Source organism: Xiphias gladius, chromosome 8 (genome assembly GCF_016859285.1).
Source record: "Xiphias gladius isolate SHS-SW01 ecotype Sanya breed wild chromosome 8, ASM1685928v1, whole genome shotgun sequence".
NCBI lineage: Eukaryota > Metazoa > Chordata > Actinopteri > Istiophoriformes > Xiphiidae > Xiphias > Xiphias gladius.
In genome coordinates, this window is record NC_053407.1 from 21,111,715 (window position 1) to 21,127,068 (window position 15,354).

The following is a 15,354-nucleotide window of genomic DNA, read 5'->3' on the forward strand; positions in this document are numbered from 1 at the left end:
CACAACTTCTGTTCATTACTTCCAAACCCTATGTTTCTACAAAGGCAGCGTTGGAAACAAACTGTGTTACTACACCCTCTGATGCATCATTAAGACAATACAGCAATGCAGAATGTAGTGCTGTGCGTTGCTATCAGAATGGTGAGAAAAAGTAAAAAAAAAAAAAAAAAAGGAAGGCAGACTGGATGGTGGCTTCAGAATGATGGAAGACCAGCACAGTCTGCAGACCTAAACCCTATGGAGCTGGCTTGGGACGAACCGGACAGAGGCTGAAAGCAAAGCAAACTACAAGCGCAACACATTCGTTGGAACTTCTGCAACAATGTTTCGTTTCCGTTGTAGAAAGAACGACACCCGTGTGTTCGGCTGCTGGATGAGTCCGAAATTCAGATTAGATTCCACGGTTCCTTTGTTTTTATCTTCATTATTTATTTGTTCTATTCTTTAATTTAAAAAAAAACACTGAGACATTACACTATGTAAATTTCAGTCACAACTGGAGAAATGTAGGTGCTAAACCTTTGACTGGTTGTGCATGTTGGGATCAAATTAATACTATTAATTACTGGTGGTGTGATACGCCCTGCACACAGCCGAGATTGCTCTCACACCTGACTTGTTCACGCGCCCCATTGCTACCCTATGACACGTTTTTACAAGTTCTATTATTTCTGCTCTCAATTATTTAAGACAAAACTAGAGATCATGTCTCCCCCGCCAGCCACAGCTGAACTATGGTTAGCCCAATAATAATCAAATCTCAGAAAGAAAGATAATAGTTCTGTGATGCTATCTGTTTCCGTCCCCTCTGTGCGGTGGCCTGGCTGGCAACGGGGAGATGATGGGATCTGTCCAGAGTATGATGTCAGTGTCCCCGAAGTACTCGGGAGAGCAGCGGCAGACATCCGACACAGTCTGGCATGAGTTGGTGGAAACACTACCGCTATATTTAAGGAGTCCGACTGAGCCGAAATTTCTTAGAGAAAGGGAGAGGGAAAGGTATGGACAAGGTAAAGTGGCAGGATATAAGGGTAAAACGTCCAGAGGCACTTGAAAGTCGTGAAGGCATTTTTACGTAGTTTCGAACGAATGCAAATTTAAACTAATTTAATGAGTCATTGTGAAATAGGAAATTACTGCCAGAATGTTTATGTGCTGCAAACAACAGGCCTTGTAGAAATACTGTATGTCTATACTCAAAGCAAAGAGAGACATTAAAGTGCTTGTAAAACTTAAATTTGCTCATGTAAAGATCAGTAAATTCCGTCGTTGCTTTTTTTCCTCTTTTGGTTTTCCAGTCTTAAACCACATGACTGCTACAACATGGATTCAGGTTTAAGTATTTTCATATATATATATATGTTTGCCTTCAGGTATTTTCTGCCACAAATTTAGGGCCAAATTCAACCCAACTCAGCTGTGATCTTTTGGGTTGTTTTGTTCTTTGCCGTAACCCCAAAGGCTGTGCCAAAGGCATCAAATGGTATTTATTAATCTCTTTCAGTTAATAATGTGTTGACATTGGCGTTGCTACAGAGAAAACCGACTCTGCCGCATCAGAGGTTTGTCCGCGCGTCGAGAGAGGCATTAATGCTGCACTCACGCTCTCTGTTTATCGGGGCACAAAAAGCGGGATCAGGGGAAAACAAGCGATTTACAGAAATCTTCTCCAAGTCCAACCTATGAGAGCAGGGAAGAGGCCCTAAGTGATGCCATATGCTCCGATAATTCCATTAATAATGGGAGCAGGGCTGGTCCCTCCACAACACTGGCTCACTTCTCTGAGGTGACACAGGGGAAAGTAGGGGGGAGGGGGATAGAAGACCAGGGCAGAGAGGGAGAAATTGATTTCATATGTTTTCTCTCTAGTTGGTGTTCCAAGCGCTTGAGAAACCCCCCCCCCCCCCCTCTCCAAATCAACAACCCCCACCGTCCACCTCCTCTCCTCCCCACATCACCCCTGTATTCTGGGGGAGAAACCACAGACTTCCTTCCTGCTCCGTCAGTTTGTTTTTCCAGACGCCAATACACGTCCATTTACTATTTCAGCATGTTTCGCATTACCAAAGCCCTCAGAGAAATGCTCTCCAACCAGCGGGTCTCTGTTTGTCTTTAAAAAAAAAAATGTTGTCTTCACTGGTTTCTCTTATTTACGCGAAGCCTCCCTCACACTCTTCCTCTGCATTTCCCCCTCGCAGACTCCCTCTGGTTTGTTGCTGGCTCACAGTCCGCTCTTGTCAGGCATCCACTTCTGGAGCAGCCTGAGCCCCGTCGCCCCACTCAGCCCCGCCCGGCTTCAGGGCCACAGCTCCCTTTTCCAGGTAAGAAACACACACATGTGGACGTGCAGAGAAAGAGAGAGGGAACAAAAATAGCAGGAGATGAGAACAGAAGGCGCGCTGAAAGGATTATTGTTTACTGGTAGTAAAGCCGAGGAGGAAGTTGTGAGACGGCACAGGTGAAATTAGTGCTGTGGCAAAATCCCCGTTCTTCCGAGCAGTTGTTAAATCAGGTGAGTAAAGATTATGGCAGGAAGATTTTGGAAGAGATTTAGATGAGTCAATTTCCAACACACAAAACGGGTTAATCTTTTATTAGAAGTAATAAATTGATTGGCTCCAGTTTTTATAGCCTACATTTTATATGGAATTGTTTTTCGTATATTCTATATGAAATAATCAGTACCATTGCCCTTTTGTGGCAGAAGTGCCAGTTTAAAGCAGAATGGGCGTTTTTTAAGTAGGTATTTACGTGACAGAAAGCATATGTAAAACCTAAAAACAAGATGTTTTTGAGTTCTGCAAAATAGCAGACACTAACAGTGGTGAAACTAGTCGAGGCTTAGTGAGCAGGTCCAGCAGAGGTGTCCTGTTTCAGCGCTTGTGAGAGGGAGAGGAAATCCTGTGAATACTTCCTGTTTGAGCCCAGGGGAGCCAGTTTGAACAGGGTGGACGGGTTTGAGAGCTGCTCCTCTTTTGTGAAACACACATACATACACCCCCCACCCCCCGCCACCACCACAGGCGCGCATGCACGCACACGCACGCACGCACACACACAAAAATACCGGATTCTTTGTGCACAAATAGTGTTGACTTCTACTGTTGTGGAGGTGCAAGGGACAGATGAAAAGGAAGAGGCACAATGAATTTAAAAAGAAAAAAAAAACAAAAAAAAACAGGAAACCAGAGCAGTGACAATGCTGCAGTTCCTCACCGGAAAGCAGCTTTCATAGAGCCTCTGTCCCCTCCTCTTAACACTCGGCCCCTTTCTCTTCCTCCACAGTTCCCCAGCCTAATCAACGGACACATGCCTGTTCCTCTGCCAAACCTGGAAGGAACACCCTCCTCCCTGCTCCTGTCCCCCACCACCCACAAATCCTGATCCAGGGTCCGTGAAAAAACCTCCCATCTTCATCCCTCCCTTGTTGAAAGTTTCTCAAAGTCAGTATCATCATCAGCAGCAGCAGCAGCAGCAGCGATTTCTTCTCCGTCTTGTCAAAATTTGCTTCAGAAAAGTCCTACGAGACAGTATGTGACCTCACTTTTTTTGCACTTGAGCTGCTTCAGATTCCAGTGGTTGAAAGCACTTGGTAAAAGCCATATGCCACGATGTCTGTGAGGCATCTGGCTCTTTGTTATAAAATACAGCACATTTCCACATGACCCTGTCCATGATGGACAGTAGTGACGCGTAACTAGCTGTAAAAGGCTAGCCAGCCACTCATTCTGCGCAGAGCTTGGTTGTTTTAATCTTGTAAAAAAAATATATTTTTTTTCCCTTAAATGTTCATCACAATGTGAAACTGGTTGTTTCACTTGTATGTATGTAATGTATGCACTATGCTTCTCAGATAGTACCGGCTGTGCCTTGTTGTCCTATTTTTCTCTTTATTTCAAAATCTTTTAATGAAGACGAGATTTCAAATCAATGAAAAACCTTTGTAACGCTTGTAATGTTCTTTTTTTTTTTATACTGGACTTGGTATACAGTATGTATTCTGTATTTTTTTGTATTGTGAAGAATGTCTTGTCATTTTCAATAAACAAAGCATTGAATGCTTGTGCCTTCAAGTTTTACAGTAGCCAAAACAAAATGTCAAGTGTATGTACATCAGGAGGAAAAGAGAAAAAACAAAAAAACAAAAACAAAAAACCAGTTAATGTGAATTCTGTTTAAACTTTAGATTTAATTTTCTTTACTCTGGAAAAAAAAAGCTCAAATATGGGAGGACATCTGCAATGAAATCCCACACCAATAACAATTATCCACAAATAAAGTTAAAGAAAGTCATACAAAACATCTCTTGTAACACTGTTAAATAGACTGTGACTCAGTATCTTATTCACGAGGGGCAGGACTATAGCTAGTGCTCCCTGAATTAGGAGTTCAGTAGCTGTGTGCTTCCTCATACAACAGAGCAGGCATGCAACACAATGGTGGAGGCAATTCATAAAAATAAAAAAAAGACATATTTTACAGTTGATGGAGATGGGAATGGCAGAAAGGAGAACACATTTGTAGAGGCAGCATGGCCGATTCCAACACTGGGAATTCACTTTGCTCCGCCTCTCTGTAACAGACTGGAGGAGAAAATGTGTCAGAGTGAAGCGGGAAAGCTCAAGGACAAGGAGGTTATTCGCTTACTAAATATTTATGATTTCCGAAGAATTTAGGAAGCATATCTAGTCCTGTAATGCCCTTGTTAATAATTCTATGTTGCCTTTTTTTCCCTCCTTCATGTGTCCATTGGTCACCACAGAGACCACAGCATCCTGGAATGATATGCCAGTATCTGACAAAAATATATATATTTTTTTTGCACAGAGCTCGGCAGCACTGCTCTCGTATTAGCCTCCAGTCAGGATAAAATTATCAGTTATTATATCAAAGCTGGCCTCAAAAACCTTGAGAGTCAATGGTCACAAATGATCTGTGCAGCTGAGAACGGCACCGTGGCAACAGAGACAAAATCAAACCCTTTTGCACTGCTACAGAAACATCCCCTCTCAGCTGGTGTGCCTCACACACCCACTCACACTGAGGAGCTCTTATGTATGAAAATGGAAATGATGACAAAAAACATCACTAAAAATACCACTTCAAAAAAAAAAAAAAAATTAAAAATCTATATACATTGCATGTTCTCATTAAAGTGACTGAGCCAGTTAGAATTCTAGACAGTAGTTGGATTTAGCAGCAAATTCTCTTCTCAATAAATATAGATGTACAGTATATAAATGTCTCTTTTGGGCCAGGTTCAGGCAAAACCTGGGGGGAGGGGGGGGTCGCACTGTGGACGAGTTTCCCAAGTAGTTTGGGGGGAGTGATGATGATGATGATGATGATGCTCCATGCCAACATCCATCTCAGGTTACTGATCCATTGGCGAGACTGTACAGCTAGGAGTTCCTTCCCAAATAAAAAAAAAAAAATACAGTCCAGAGAGTCTAAAACAGCATGCTTTGTCTTCTGCTCTTTCCGTTGCCTGAAGGGGAGAAAAAAGGAAACAGCATAAATGACCCCGTTTTTATAGTCAGACGCTTTTGCCTCCTTGAGCTGTGTGTCCCAGCCACTGCTGACCGTGTTGATGAGTGGGCCAAAGTACAAAAACTAACTTCCTGCTGTTTTTAGAACACCAGCACCTGTCCTTTTCACCCCATACAGTGTCTTTGCCTCATGCCCCCCCCCCACACACACACACACACACACACACACTGAAAACTTCTGGTTCACAGTGAAAACAAGCGATCCAAGTATTGATTCTTGACTTATTCCTCACCTGACTCGGGGTACGATGAGTTCCGGTAGCCGGGATCTCTCTGCAGCTGCACCTCCTTCAGTGTGAATATGGATATGTCTGACAACCATAAAGAGTCAGTTAGTGCAACAGAAATCACATCTTGCCAGGACAATAGTGTCTTTGTTACAGAGCTGTAACTGATCCTCACTGTACACTGCAATATCCTTCAAGTTGTACCTATCGGAGCCTGCCAAGTCTGCATTACCGCGTTGCCATTTCATTACTCACTCTCTGGCAGTGTGTGCACACGTGGCCCAAGGCTCCTGAAGTATGGCTGTCTCATTGCTTCATCAGCGGAGATCCTCTTTTTTGACTCGTACTGAAATTTAGGGCAGTAAAACAAACATATAGTCATTACAGAAAAACACAAAAACAGGGTTAGCCGTGTGTGATTGCATCCACATGACTTGGCATGCCTTGATGCACTTCCTTCCAAAAATACAGCCCTAGCATAGCTGCAAAATATGTCACACTGCTTTTAACATTGCATTAATGCCTGACAGATACCGAGAGACTCACTTTTAGGAATGACATCAGCAGGTCAATGCCATCGGTGTCCAACCTGCAGGGAGGGAGGGAGGGAGGGAAGGGAGAGAGAGCAGGAGCGGGCAGAGGTCAGTAGAGGTGGGGTGACTCACAGATGCTGGCGAGTGTACGGAAGGAAACAGTCAACTATTCCACAGGATTTCCTTACAGGAAGTGACAAAGAGCACACATTGCTAACTAAACGAACCAATAATACTAATGTCTAAGTCACTAAAATCTAAAAAGCTCTGTACACAGTAGCAGCTCTTCTCTTATACCTGGGTCTGATCAGAAACATTTGTTCATTTCCATCTCCAATAATTAGAGTGCTAAAAAGAGAAGTGAAGGGGAGTCTTAAGTAACTTTAAGGGTGTATAACAGTCTACATATCATATATGTCTGTCTGTCTGTCTGTCTGTCTGTCTGTCTGTCTGTCGTGTGTGTGTGTGTGTGTGTGTGTGTGTGTGTGTGTGTGTGTGTGTGTGTGTGTGTGTGTGTGTGTGTGTGTGTGTCACACACATGTATTTGACACAACCAGCTGCAACATGGTATAAGCCGTAGTAACATATCAGATGTAAAGAGACAATCCATATACAGAAAATTAAATGACAAAAAGAGTACGAAAGTTCCAGCATTACCTGGGTGCATGGTTAATGAGCGGCTGGGCCTTGTATTTGGGGAACTTGTGGGACTTGAACTCATCAATAGAGGATATTCCAGGCCAGCTGTCTTCTGTTGGAGTGCCTGTGGAGGGACATTCAGTCGACCCTGTTAGAGTCAGGCTTTACCGCGGCAGCTGAAGGGGCTTTTCATTCTGCTACAGGGGCTACATGCCAGGGTTAATGTGATTAAAGGCTCATATTTAAAGTTTGACTGCTTCCCTGTCAGCAGGGGGCAGCACTGACCTAACAGCCTGAAGATGAGGTGCAGCTCGTCCTCCACTGTGGAGCCTGGGAACAGGGGCCTGCCGGCAGCCATCTCATAGAATATACAGCCCACACCCCTGAGAGGAAGGCACAGACAGGAGGAATTAGGTCATCAAGAGATGTCAGATTGAAGCTTTAACACCAATCTAACTCAAAAGGTCTCCTGTAGTAACACTACCACTAACTTTTAGGATCAAACTCCCTAAATTGTACATTAACTGGCTGGTTTCAATCCGTCTGATGAATGAAATATAAAAGGAATAGGTGGGAATTGATCTGGGAAAGCAGTAGGGGCACTTTGAAGCTTGGGGAAACCATTCAAATTCCATAACAGCTTGGGTGTGTTCCTCAGCAGCATGTGCCACATCAAAGTCTCCTTACTGTAGCTTAGGACACCTGTCTGCTCAGAGAGCATACGCTAAATGAATGAAGCTCCAAAAATCTATGCTCGTTTTACAAATCACTGAAGCAGCAAGGGACTGAAAATTATTTAATACATTTAGAAATTCGTGACAGGAATTCTTTGTAGTGGGGGATTATATTTGCCTCTGTACCCTCGGTGTCTGTAGTCATATGGGCATAAAGAGAGAGTAGCCGGGAGTCTGATTAGTGTTTTCTAACAGTTGTAATCACCCCTGTCGAGTGAGGCCCACTCACCACATGTCTATCTGAGTGGAGTACTCAGAGGAGCCGAGCAGCACGTCGGGGGGCCGATACCAAAGTGTTACCACCTCGTTAGAGTATGTTTTAGTGGGCACAGACTTGGCCCTCGCCAGGCCTGTGGACCAGAAATATGAGAAATAAAAACAGATCCAATGGACGCATTTAGTACAAATTGAAATTAAGGGTTTCATTACAAAATATTACATATTCATCTATTTAAAGCATGGCTCAAATGTGTCATGCAGTATTAATAAAATGTAGGCAAGTGCAGCTTCAGAAATGTAAAGCAGTTGTCACTCTTATCTAAATGGAAGATCATTCATACGTGGAAAAATCTGTTACCAAACCACTGTAAAACACACCCTGCACTAATTACAGTACTGTTTTTGTTTTGTTTTGTTTTTTTGTTTTTACCAAAGTCCGCCAGTTTGAGTTCTCCTCTGTCGTTGATGAGCAGATTTTGGGGCTTCAGATCTCTGTGAAGAACTTTCCGTCTGTGACAGTACGCCAAGCCTCGCAAGATCTGGAACAGAAAAATCTGGGGAAAGAGATGTTTTCGATGGGTCATTATGATCTTGTTGGTGAACTCAAACAGTTTCAAACAGTGGTGATGAATTGAAAAAAAAACAAAAAAACAAAAAACCAGACATTATGAGTGCTGTTTCTGGATTACTTAAGCGTGCCATTTATCAAACCCCTCTGGAATATTAGATTATTCTAATAAATAATGGAGACTATGTTTAAATGAAATGCTTGTTGTAACACGTTCATATGGTCCTTCCAAACAACCTGAGTCTTATTAATACTACAATAATAGATAAGTATTTACCGTTATTGGTGGTATATGGTTTCAACAGAATGTACTTGTATGCCTGTTTTCTTTACTATTATTTGTTTGATAGTGTTTATTGAGAATTGAGTGCAGGCGTAAAGAGGGAGCCAGATGTTGCTGTGAAAACTCGTGTGACGGTTGCTGTCACCTAATCCCCTTGTGTGTGTACACAATTGCTTGTCCCTGAAGAAGTCCAGTCCGCAGTCAACATGCATTGCTCTTGTTTTCAAATCATGTATCCACTATAATAAAAGCGTTTTTAACTTTTTAACCTTGCTGAAACAGTGTGCCTTGACTTTTTTTGGGAATTCATTCCAATTGTTTGTGGACACCTCTTGTGTATCAGGAGCAAATGTGTTAGGTCACATTGCCGTCAGACCCTCATTTGTTTTTTATATAATAACATGTCATTTAACTATTTCAGTCTTATTCAAAAAAGCAAATGGAGATAAATTTCAACACATGCAAAACAGAATGGACCTTTGTGGAAAAGGTTAAGAAAACAAATGTCACTTTTCCCCTCACTGTCTACACTCCACCACCAGGGGGCACACTAACAGTGTGTCTAGTGTTGACACCAGCAGCCACAAAGTCTTGGACGCCCCTGAAGTTGGCAGGGACAGCAGGCCGCCTGAGGAGGCTCACCTTGACATTCTGCATGCTCAGGATGTTCCCACAGTCGTCCATGTACTGCTTCAGGTCTTTGTCCTAGACGAGAGAGACAGAGAGGGGATGGGCCTTAGAAGAGCAGAGAGGCTACAGGCGCAGAAACTTCAACAGTTGGTAAGTAAACTCTAATCTGCAGAGGGTCATGAATAACAATGATGTAAAATATATTTATTTCAGCAACATAACATGTGAGTCATTCAAAAAATGAGGGCAGAGGTTTTGTTGGTCTCACCAGGTACTCGAAGACCAGTGTGAGCGACTTGTCTGTGTGGACGATATCGTGCAGCGTCACAATGTTGGCGTGTTTCAGGTCCTTCAGTAACGACACTAAAGGAAAAGAAAAAGGTGACAGTTGGAACAGCGAGGATGTGATTACAGCCATAAACCATGAAGTTTACTTTGTTCAGTTCCTTATCATAGAATTGATGACTTTAATTTTGTAATGGTTTGAGAATAAATGTTTCAAATGAAATGGTCTTTAACCGATTTCATTTAAAACAACAGGAACCTGAATCCACAGAGGCCTTTAATCCCAATTCTCCTTTCTTCAGCTCTCTGAGGTTAGAGTCACTGTCTTGTTACGGTTTGACTGACTGTAAATCGATCCAGTATTGTACTTTGTAAAATCTTTGAAAGCCAGAGGGGATTTTTTTCAACATTGCATTTACTATTTTAATTTTGTATCATGGTGCCTAATTTATCCTGAGTATGCTTATTATTACTGCTTGACTTAAATAACCTATGACATATTAAGTATTCCTGTTCTTTTCTGTTTTCTTTTGCATGTTGCGTTAATGTGTCTCTTTTTTTTTCTGAATTGATCAACTTTAGATGTTTTTATTTATATTTCTCTTTTATCGAGAGATCTCCTTATAAACTCTCTTGGGGTTTTCAATCTCACCAGCAAAACCCTTTTATATTCCTTTAAGTATTATGTCTCTTTTATTACTTATTGCAAACACATAAACTGAGCTACAACAGAAGGATTTCAGACTCTGATATCGCTGGGTTTACACTGATCAAGCCAAGCGATGTGTATTTATAAAACCTTACATCATACACACACGTCTCAGACTTACAAAGAAAGCTTCAACTAATGTACGAGTCAATCAAGTCCCAAAGACAAAAACATAAAATACAGTTTTCAAAGAAAACCACAACACAAGCACACAAGGAATCCTTATAATGTCACATTCAAAAGGCTTTCAACAAAACCGCCCCAAATTCCCCTAAAACAGGATGTGATGTCACAATGCAAAGTCCCATGGAAATAGCTATTATATTTTTTATATGTGCACCAGAGTTCAAATGTCGTACTTACAGCGGCAAATGTGCCAACATTTTATCAACTGCCCAAAAGATTTCCTGTGGTGGATGGGGCAAGATAGCTGCTAATAACAAAAGGCTATAATCCTCCATCATTAAATCTAAGTGGGGTCAACTGTTGGACTTGTGTGGGATTGTGGTCAACCTTCATACCTTCTCGGATCGCTGTGCATGGTGCCCCCTCCTCGTGCTCCAGTCTGATCTCCTTCAGCGCCACAAGGTTGTCTGTCAGCTTACTCCTCCCCTTGAAGACTGTAGCGTACGTGCCCTGGAGGACAGGAGGGGAAAGACAGAGGTGAGGACAGTTTTCAGAAGCTGGGCTGATGGACTGATGCAGCACGTTCTGGCCGTCAGGGGTCAAAAGTGAACTCTATCACTGTGTCTGTGCATGTTATGTCAGTGAGTATGAGAATATTAGCAACTGGTAGAAAACTGAAAACAAGTCAAGGCTGACAGTCAACACAAACTCTCACGTACCTCCCCCAGTTTGTCCAGTTTGATGTAGGTCTCCAGCTTCCCGAACCCAATCTCTGACTAGAGGAGGGAAAAGGACAAACCGCATTAATGAAAGCAGCATCTTTATTAGCACTGACAAGCTTACAGACACCACGACAAATCCTTATGATGGCCTCGCAGCAAAAGAGGGGAGATGTAAGGAGGTCAACACCCCCAACCACCATCACAGCTAATCTCTTGTGACAAAAGGACCGTTGGCTTTTGGCTTTTACAAAGTGTTTGTTTATGGGCAAAACGAGTGAAGGTAAACTTTATGTATAAAGCATGTTTAAAAAAGCATCTGAAAACTCAGTGTGCTAGTTTGATATTAGTTTTAGTCATTTTTAAGCAAAAATGCCAAACATTAACTTGTTTTTGCTTCTGTAATGTAAGGATTTGATGCTTTTCTTTGTAATGTATGATATTAAACTGACATCCTCTGGGTTTTAACTTTGAATCAAATAAAATAAGCTATCTAAATACATCATCTTCCACTGTGGGAAATTATAACAGGCCCCTTTCAATATTTCCTGGCATTTTATGGATGAAACGGTTACTCAGTTAATTGAGAAAATAATTAGCACTAATTGACTCCATAGTGAGAGTCTAAAGTCATCTTGACTCCTTAGGAAAGCTTTTCCAGAAACTAGAAGCATTAAAAAGTAAATTCAGTGTCACCACACTTTTAACTAAAGAATGAAGACCAGCGCCAGATGAGCTGAGAGGTCTGGGTGTCGAACACATACCGTGGAGCAAGGCCATTCAGTGCTACTCAGTGCAACTCTGTTGGGGAGCATGTATGCAAATGCAGAGGAATGGGTGAGGCTCATTCTTCATACTTTTTCTGCTTTCAACATGTACGCCGAGAGGATGAGATTAGGCAAGACGATGGGCACGGCATGAGCTCTATCTCTCTCACTGTCTCCTGCTTTCTTGCTGCCTTTACATAAAACACAAGTCTCACAGCTATCTTTATATTATGCAGCCTCTCCCTGACGGCCGCTCTTTTTCTATTTCTTTCTAATCCTGTCTGATTCTCCTACACTGTCGATTCTCAAATCAGTATTCCTCACTCTGACATGGGCAGGAAGTACTGTACATTTATATAAGTACAGTTTGGAGGTACTAACACTTTTTCCTTCACTGCATTTATCTGACAGCTGTAGGTATTTGTTACCTAGAGGACCCAGTTTCAGCTGCATAATGCTTGGTAAGATGAGGGCTGGGGCAATATGATGATGTGTGTCATTAGACGATGCACATTTGTCTACTGTCAGACACTTTGCCATGCAGTTTATACTGAGGTAGCTCTGTGATGAAGTACCTTGGATCCTTCAGGTATTTACTTCGCTGGATTAGCGAAAAACAGACATAAACACTCTCTCGGTTGATTTTTTCTAGAAAATACTATGTTACGTCAATATAGGTCAATATCAGGAAACGGAATTACAGAAACTGTGTCACAGGATGTTATTTACATTGTTTAAAACTACATAAAATCATTTTTTTGAAAAACAAAAACAAGGCACAGTTTGAGTTTTAACCACTCTGAAGCACTCTGAGCTATCGTCACACAAAATATTTTAAATCCATCAAATACGTAATACTCTCATAGGAATAAAGGCATTTTCATTTGATTAATCTGCATATTATTTTCTCTGTTGTTTAGCCTCTAAAACGTTGGTAAATTGTGAAAAATGCACATCGCATTTTCCTAAAGCCCCAGATGATATCGTCAAATTGCTGGTTTTCCCCGACGAACACTTTAAAAACCTAAAAATATTTGGCTTCCAAAGTACTGACAGTCTACAGTATAGACAGAGACATGAAACAAGGGGGAAGACCGAGGGAAATGACATGCGGGGTCTCTGGCTGTAATTCAGCCAGAACAATGCCGTTATATAGTATGTGTCTTAACCACTCAGTCCCCAGGACACCTCTTTCTACCGATTTCTAAGTTTTTTCTCTATGTCTTATCATCACCTTCTCTCTTTTTTCATGCCCTGCAACAATTTTATCTTTCTTTCTACCCCTCTACATCCCCTTCTCTCTCTCTCACCAGTGATGCTCTGCGGGAGCGTCGGCTCAGCGGTTGGTCGAAAGGCGGGCTGCTCAGCTGCAGTTTCTCCAGGTAACCGTCGGGTATCCGGATGTCGGCCGGCAGGGACAGACGTTTGTTCAGGTCCTGTGCACACGCGCACACACACACACACACACACACACACACACACACACACACACACACACACACACACACACACACACACACACACACACAAATGGAGAAAAAAATCAACAAAGACCCAATTTAAAAACAGTGTAAACATGGTGTAAAACCGCAAAAAAACAGGAGTAAACCCTCAGCAAACAGTGTAAATACTGAATAAATACCAATGATTGACAACAAAATGGCAGAAACCCAGAGTAAACAACTAGAATCTGTAAGAACCAGAATTAGCCAGCCAGCTTTAGGCCTCAGTGGTCAACAGAGAGGCACTGTGTGTATGTGTGTGTACAAATACACGTGTAGCAGCATGCATCTATACAGTTTTGTGTAGCAGACTTGTGTACATAATAAAGGCTGCCTGTGTAGCCCTTAAGAGTTCGTGGTAAAGTCTATCCCAGAGCAAAAAAGTACTAAAGCATGATCCTAATGACTTGTTATATAAAAAACAAACACTCCCAATACAACGTCTGGATTCTTCCCATCATGCAAGTCCTCTATTTGTTAGATTACTGTTAATCCAGCCTCTCTCTCTCTCTCTCTCGCTGCTTTAAATCTACTTCCACCTCCTCTGAGGTAACACTGGACACTTAGTAACACCCTACTGCTCCACTCCTCCCTCCTAATTGAAATACAACAATATGCAACTTTAAAACTTTCCACATATCAACGACAAGCTCCTGGATAAATTTGTAACTGAAAGCGACCGACTCCTGGAAGGGTTAACAATGACAGTTAATCAGCTTCATGGTTGCCTACAGCTGACACATTTAGACATGTGGTCAGTGTCACAGAATTTAATGCTTTAATTCCAACTATAGAAAATTCAGTGAGACATACTGTGAGCGGTTGTTGTTAAATTTAATAAAAGGCAAGTTTTATTGCTCATGTAAAATAATTAGGGTTGAAACAGACATTTATTTTCATTTCTGATTAACCTGTCTATATTTTTTCATTTATTTATTATAAAAAAAACATCAGAAAATGGCAAAAAAAAAAAAAAAAGCCCATCAGAAGTAACTAGAGACCAAGGGGGTGTCTTCAAACTGCTTGTTTTTTTCCAACTAATAGCCCACAGCCCAGAAATGTTTATTTTACAAAAATAAGAGAACAGCAGCGAGTCCTCACATTTGAGGAGCTAGATGTAGCAAATATGCGATAATATCACTCGTTAAATGACTTCAACAATTAATAATCAAAATTGTAGGAAGTTTGTTTTCTGTCAGTCACCTAATCCATTTATCAACTAATTGTTGTAGCACTAAAACGGTTTGAGGCATTGATGTAGACCGTATTTAGATAGATTTCTCTGCTGTGAAGATTTGCTGTTTTGTTTGCATTTTTAAATGATATTTTTCTTGAATTTTGTGGAGAACTGACCAAAAAAACGCAGCAAATGATTGCAAATGATTGATGGCAGATAAATTGACAATGAAAAAAATTGCAGTAATATAAATAACAGATGCTCAGTTTAATCACAGGCTGCTATAATGTGCATCTGTTTCTATGTTTTTGAACATTACATCCAGTTCTGCTGCTCTGTGGTGCCTGTGCGCAGGGCTAGGATTGGTGGCTTGTCCTCAGAGCAAGTGATACCATTCGTCATCTGACCTTTGCAACTCCCCAACCTCCTCTAGTTGTCCAATCAACCCGGCCTAATCTGTTACAACAGGGGCCCATCTGGACCGTATTACAGTAATCCTTGTGATGTAATCCCAAAACAGCACTGCTTCCTCTGCAGCAAGAGAGGGACAATCCTCTACCTGACCACAGACGGAGGGACTTCCTCACTCCTACTCTTCTTCTACTGTTCCTCCTCTAAGTGTCAAAGCAGCACAAAGACAAAGAATGGGACCACACAGCGATTTCGCTGTTGGATCACTTTATCAAC

General features: G+C 41.7%; 2 protein-coding genes across 3 annotated transcripts in view; one reads left to right on the plus strand and one right to left on the minus strand.

The window, feature by feature from the left end:
• The window catches only part of LOC120792741 (ETS domain-containing protein Elk-3-like), a 12,173-nt gene extending 8,100 nt beyond the window's left edge, over positions 1-4,073 (plus strand). For both annotated transcript variants that reach the window (XM_040132050.1, XM_040132048.1), the window contains exons 4-5: positions 2,199-2,321; positions 3,286-4,073. In XM_040132050.1, the coding sequence (XP_039987984.1) occupies positions 2,199-2,321; positions 3,286-3,384 (222 nt within the window). In that variant the 3' untranslated portion in view covers positions 3,385-4,073. The remainder of the gene's footprint in view (positions 1-2,198; positions 2,322-3,285) is intronic.
• The window catches only part of LOC120792740 (cyclin-dependent kinase 17-like), a 32,829-nt gene continuing 21,436 nt past the window's right edge, over positions 3,962-15,354 (minus strand). The window contains exons 5-17 of the mRNA XM_040132047.1: positions 13,299-13,424; positions 11,222-11,278; positions 10,898-11,012; positions 9,651-9,745; positions 9,395-9,457; positions 8,332-8,455; positions 7,912-8,032; positions 7,234-7,331; positions 6,967-7,072; positions 6,323-6,365; positions 6,032-6,122; positions 5,783-5,860; positions 3,962-5,488 (exon numbers count right to left, since the gene is read on the minus strand). Coding sequence (XP_039987981.1) covers positions 5,451-5,488; positions 5,783-5,860; positions 6,032-6,122; positions 6,323-6,365; positions 6,967-7,072; positions 7,234-7,331; positions 7,912-8,032; positions 8,332-8,455; positions 9,395-9,457; positions 9,651-9,745; positions 10,898-11,012; positions 11,222-11,278; positions 13,299-13,424 — 1,155 coding nt within the window. The 3' untranslated portion in view covers positions 3,962-5,450. The remainder of the gene's footprint in view (positions 5,489-5,782; positions 5,861-6,031; positions 6,123-6,322; positions 6,366-6,966; positions 7,073-7,233; positions 7,332-7,911; positions 8,033-8,331; positions 8,456-9,394; positions 9,458-9,650; positions 9,746-10,897; positions 11,013-11,221; positions 11,279-13,298; positions 13,425-15,354) is intronic.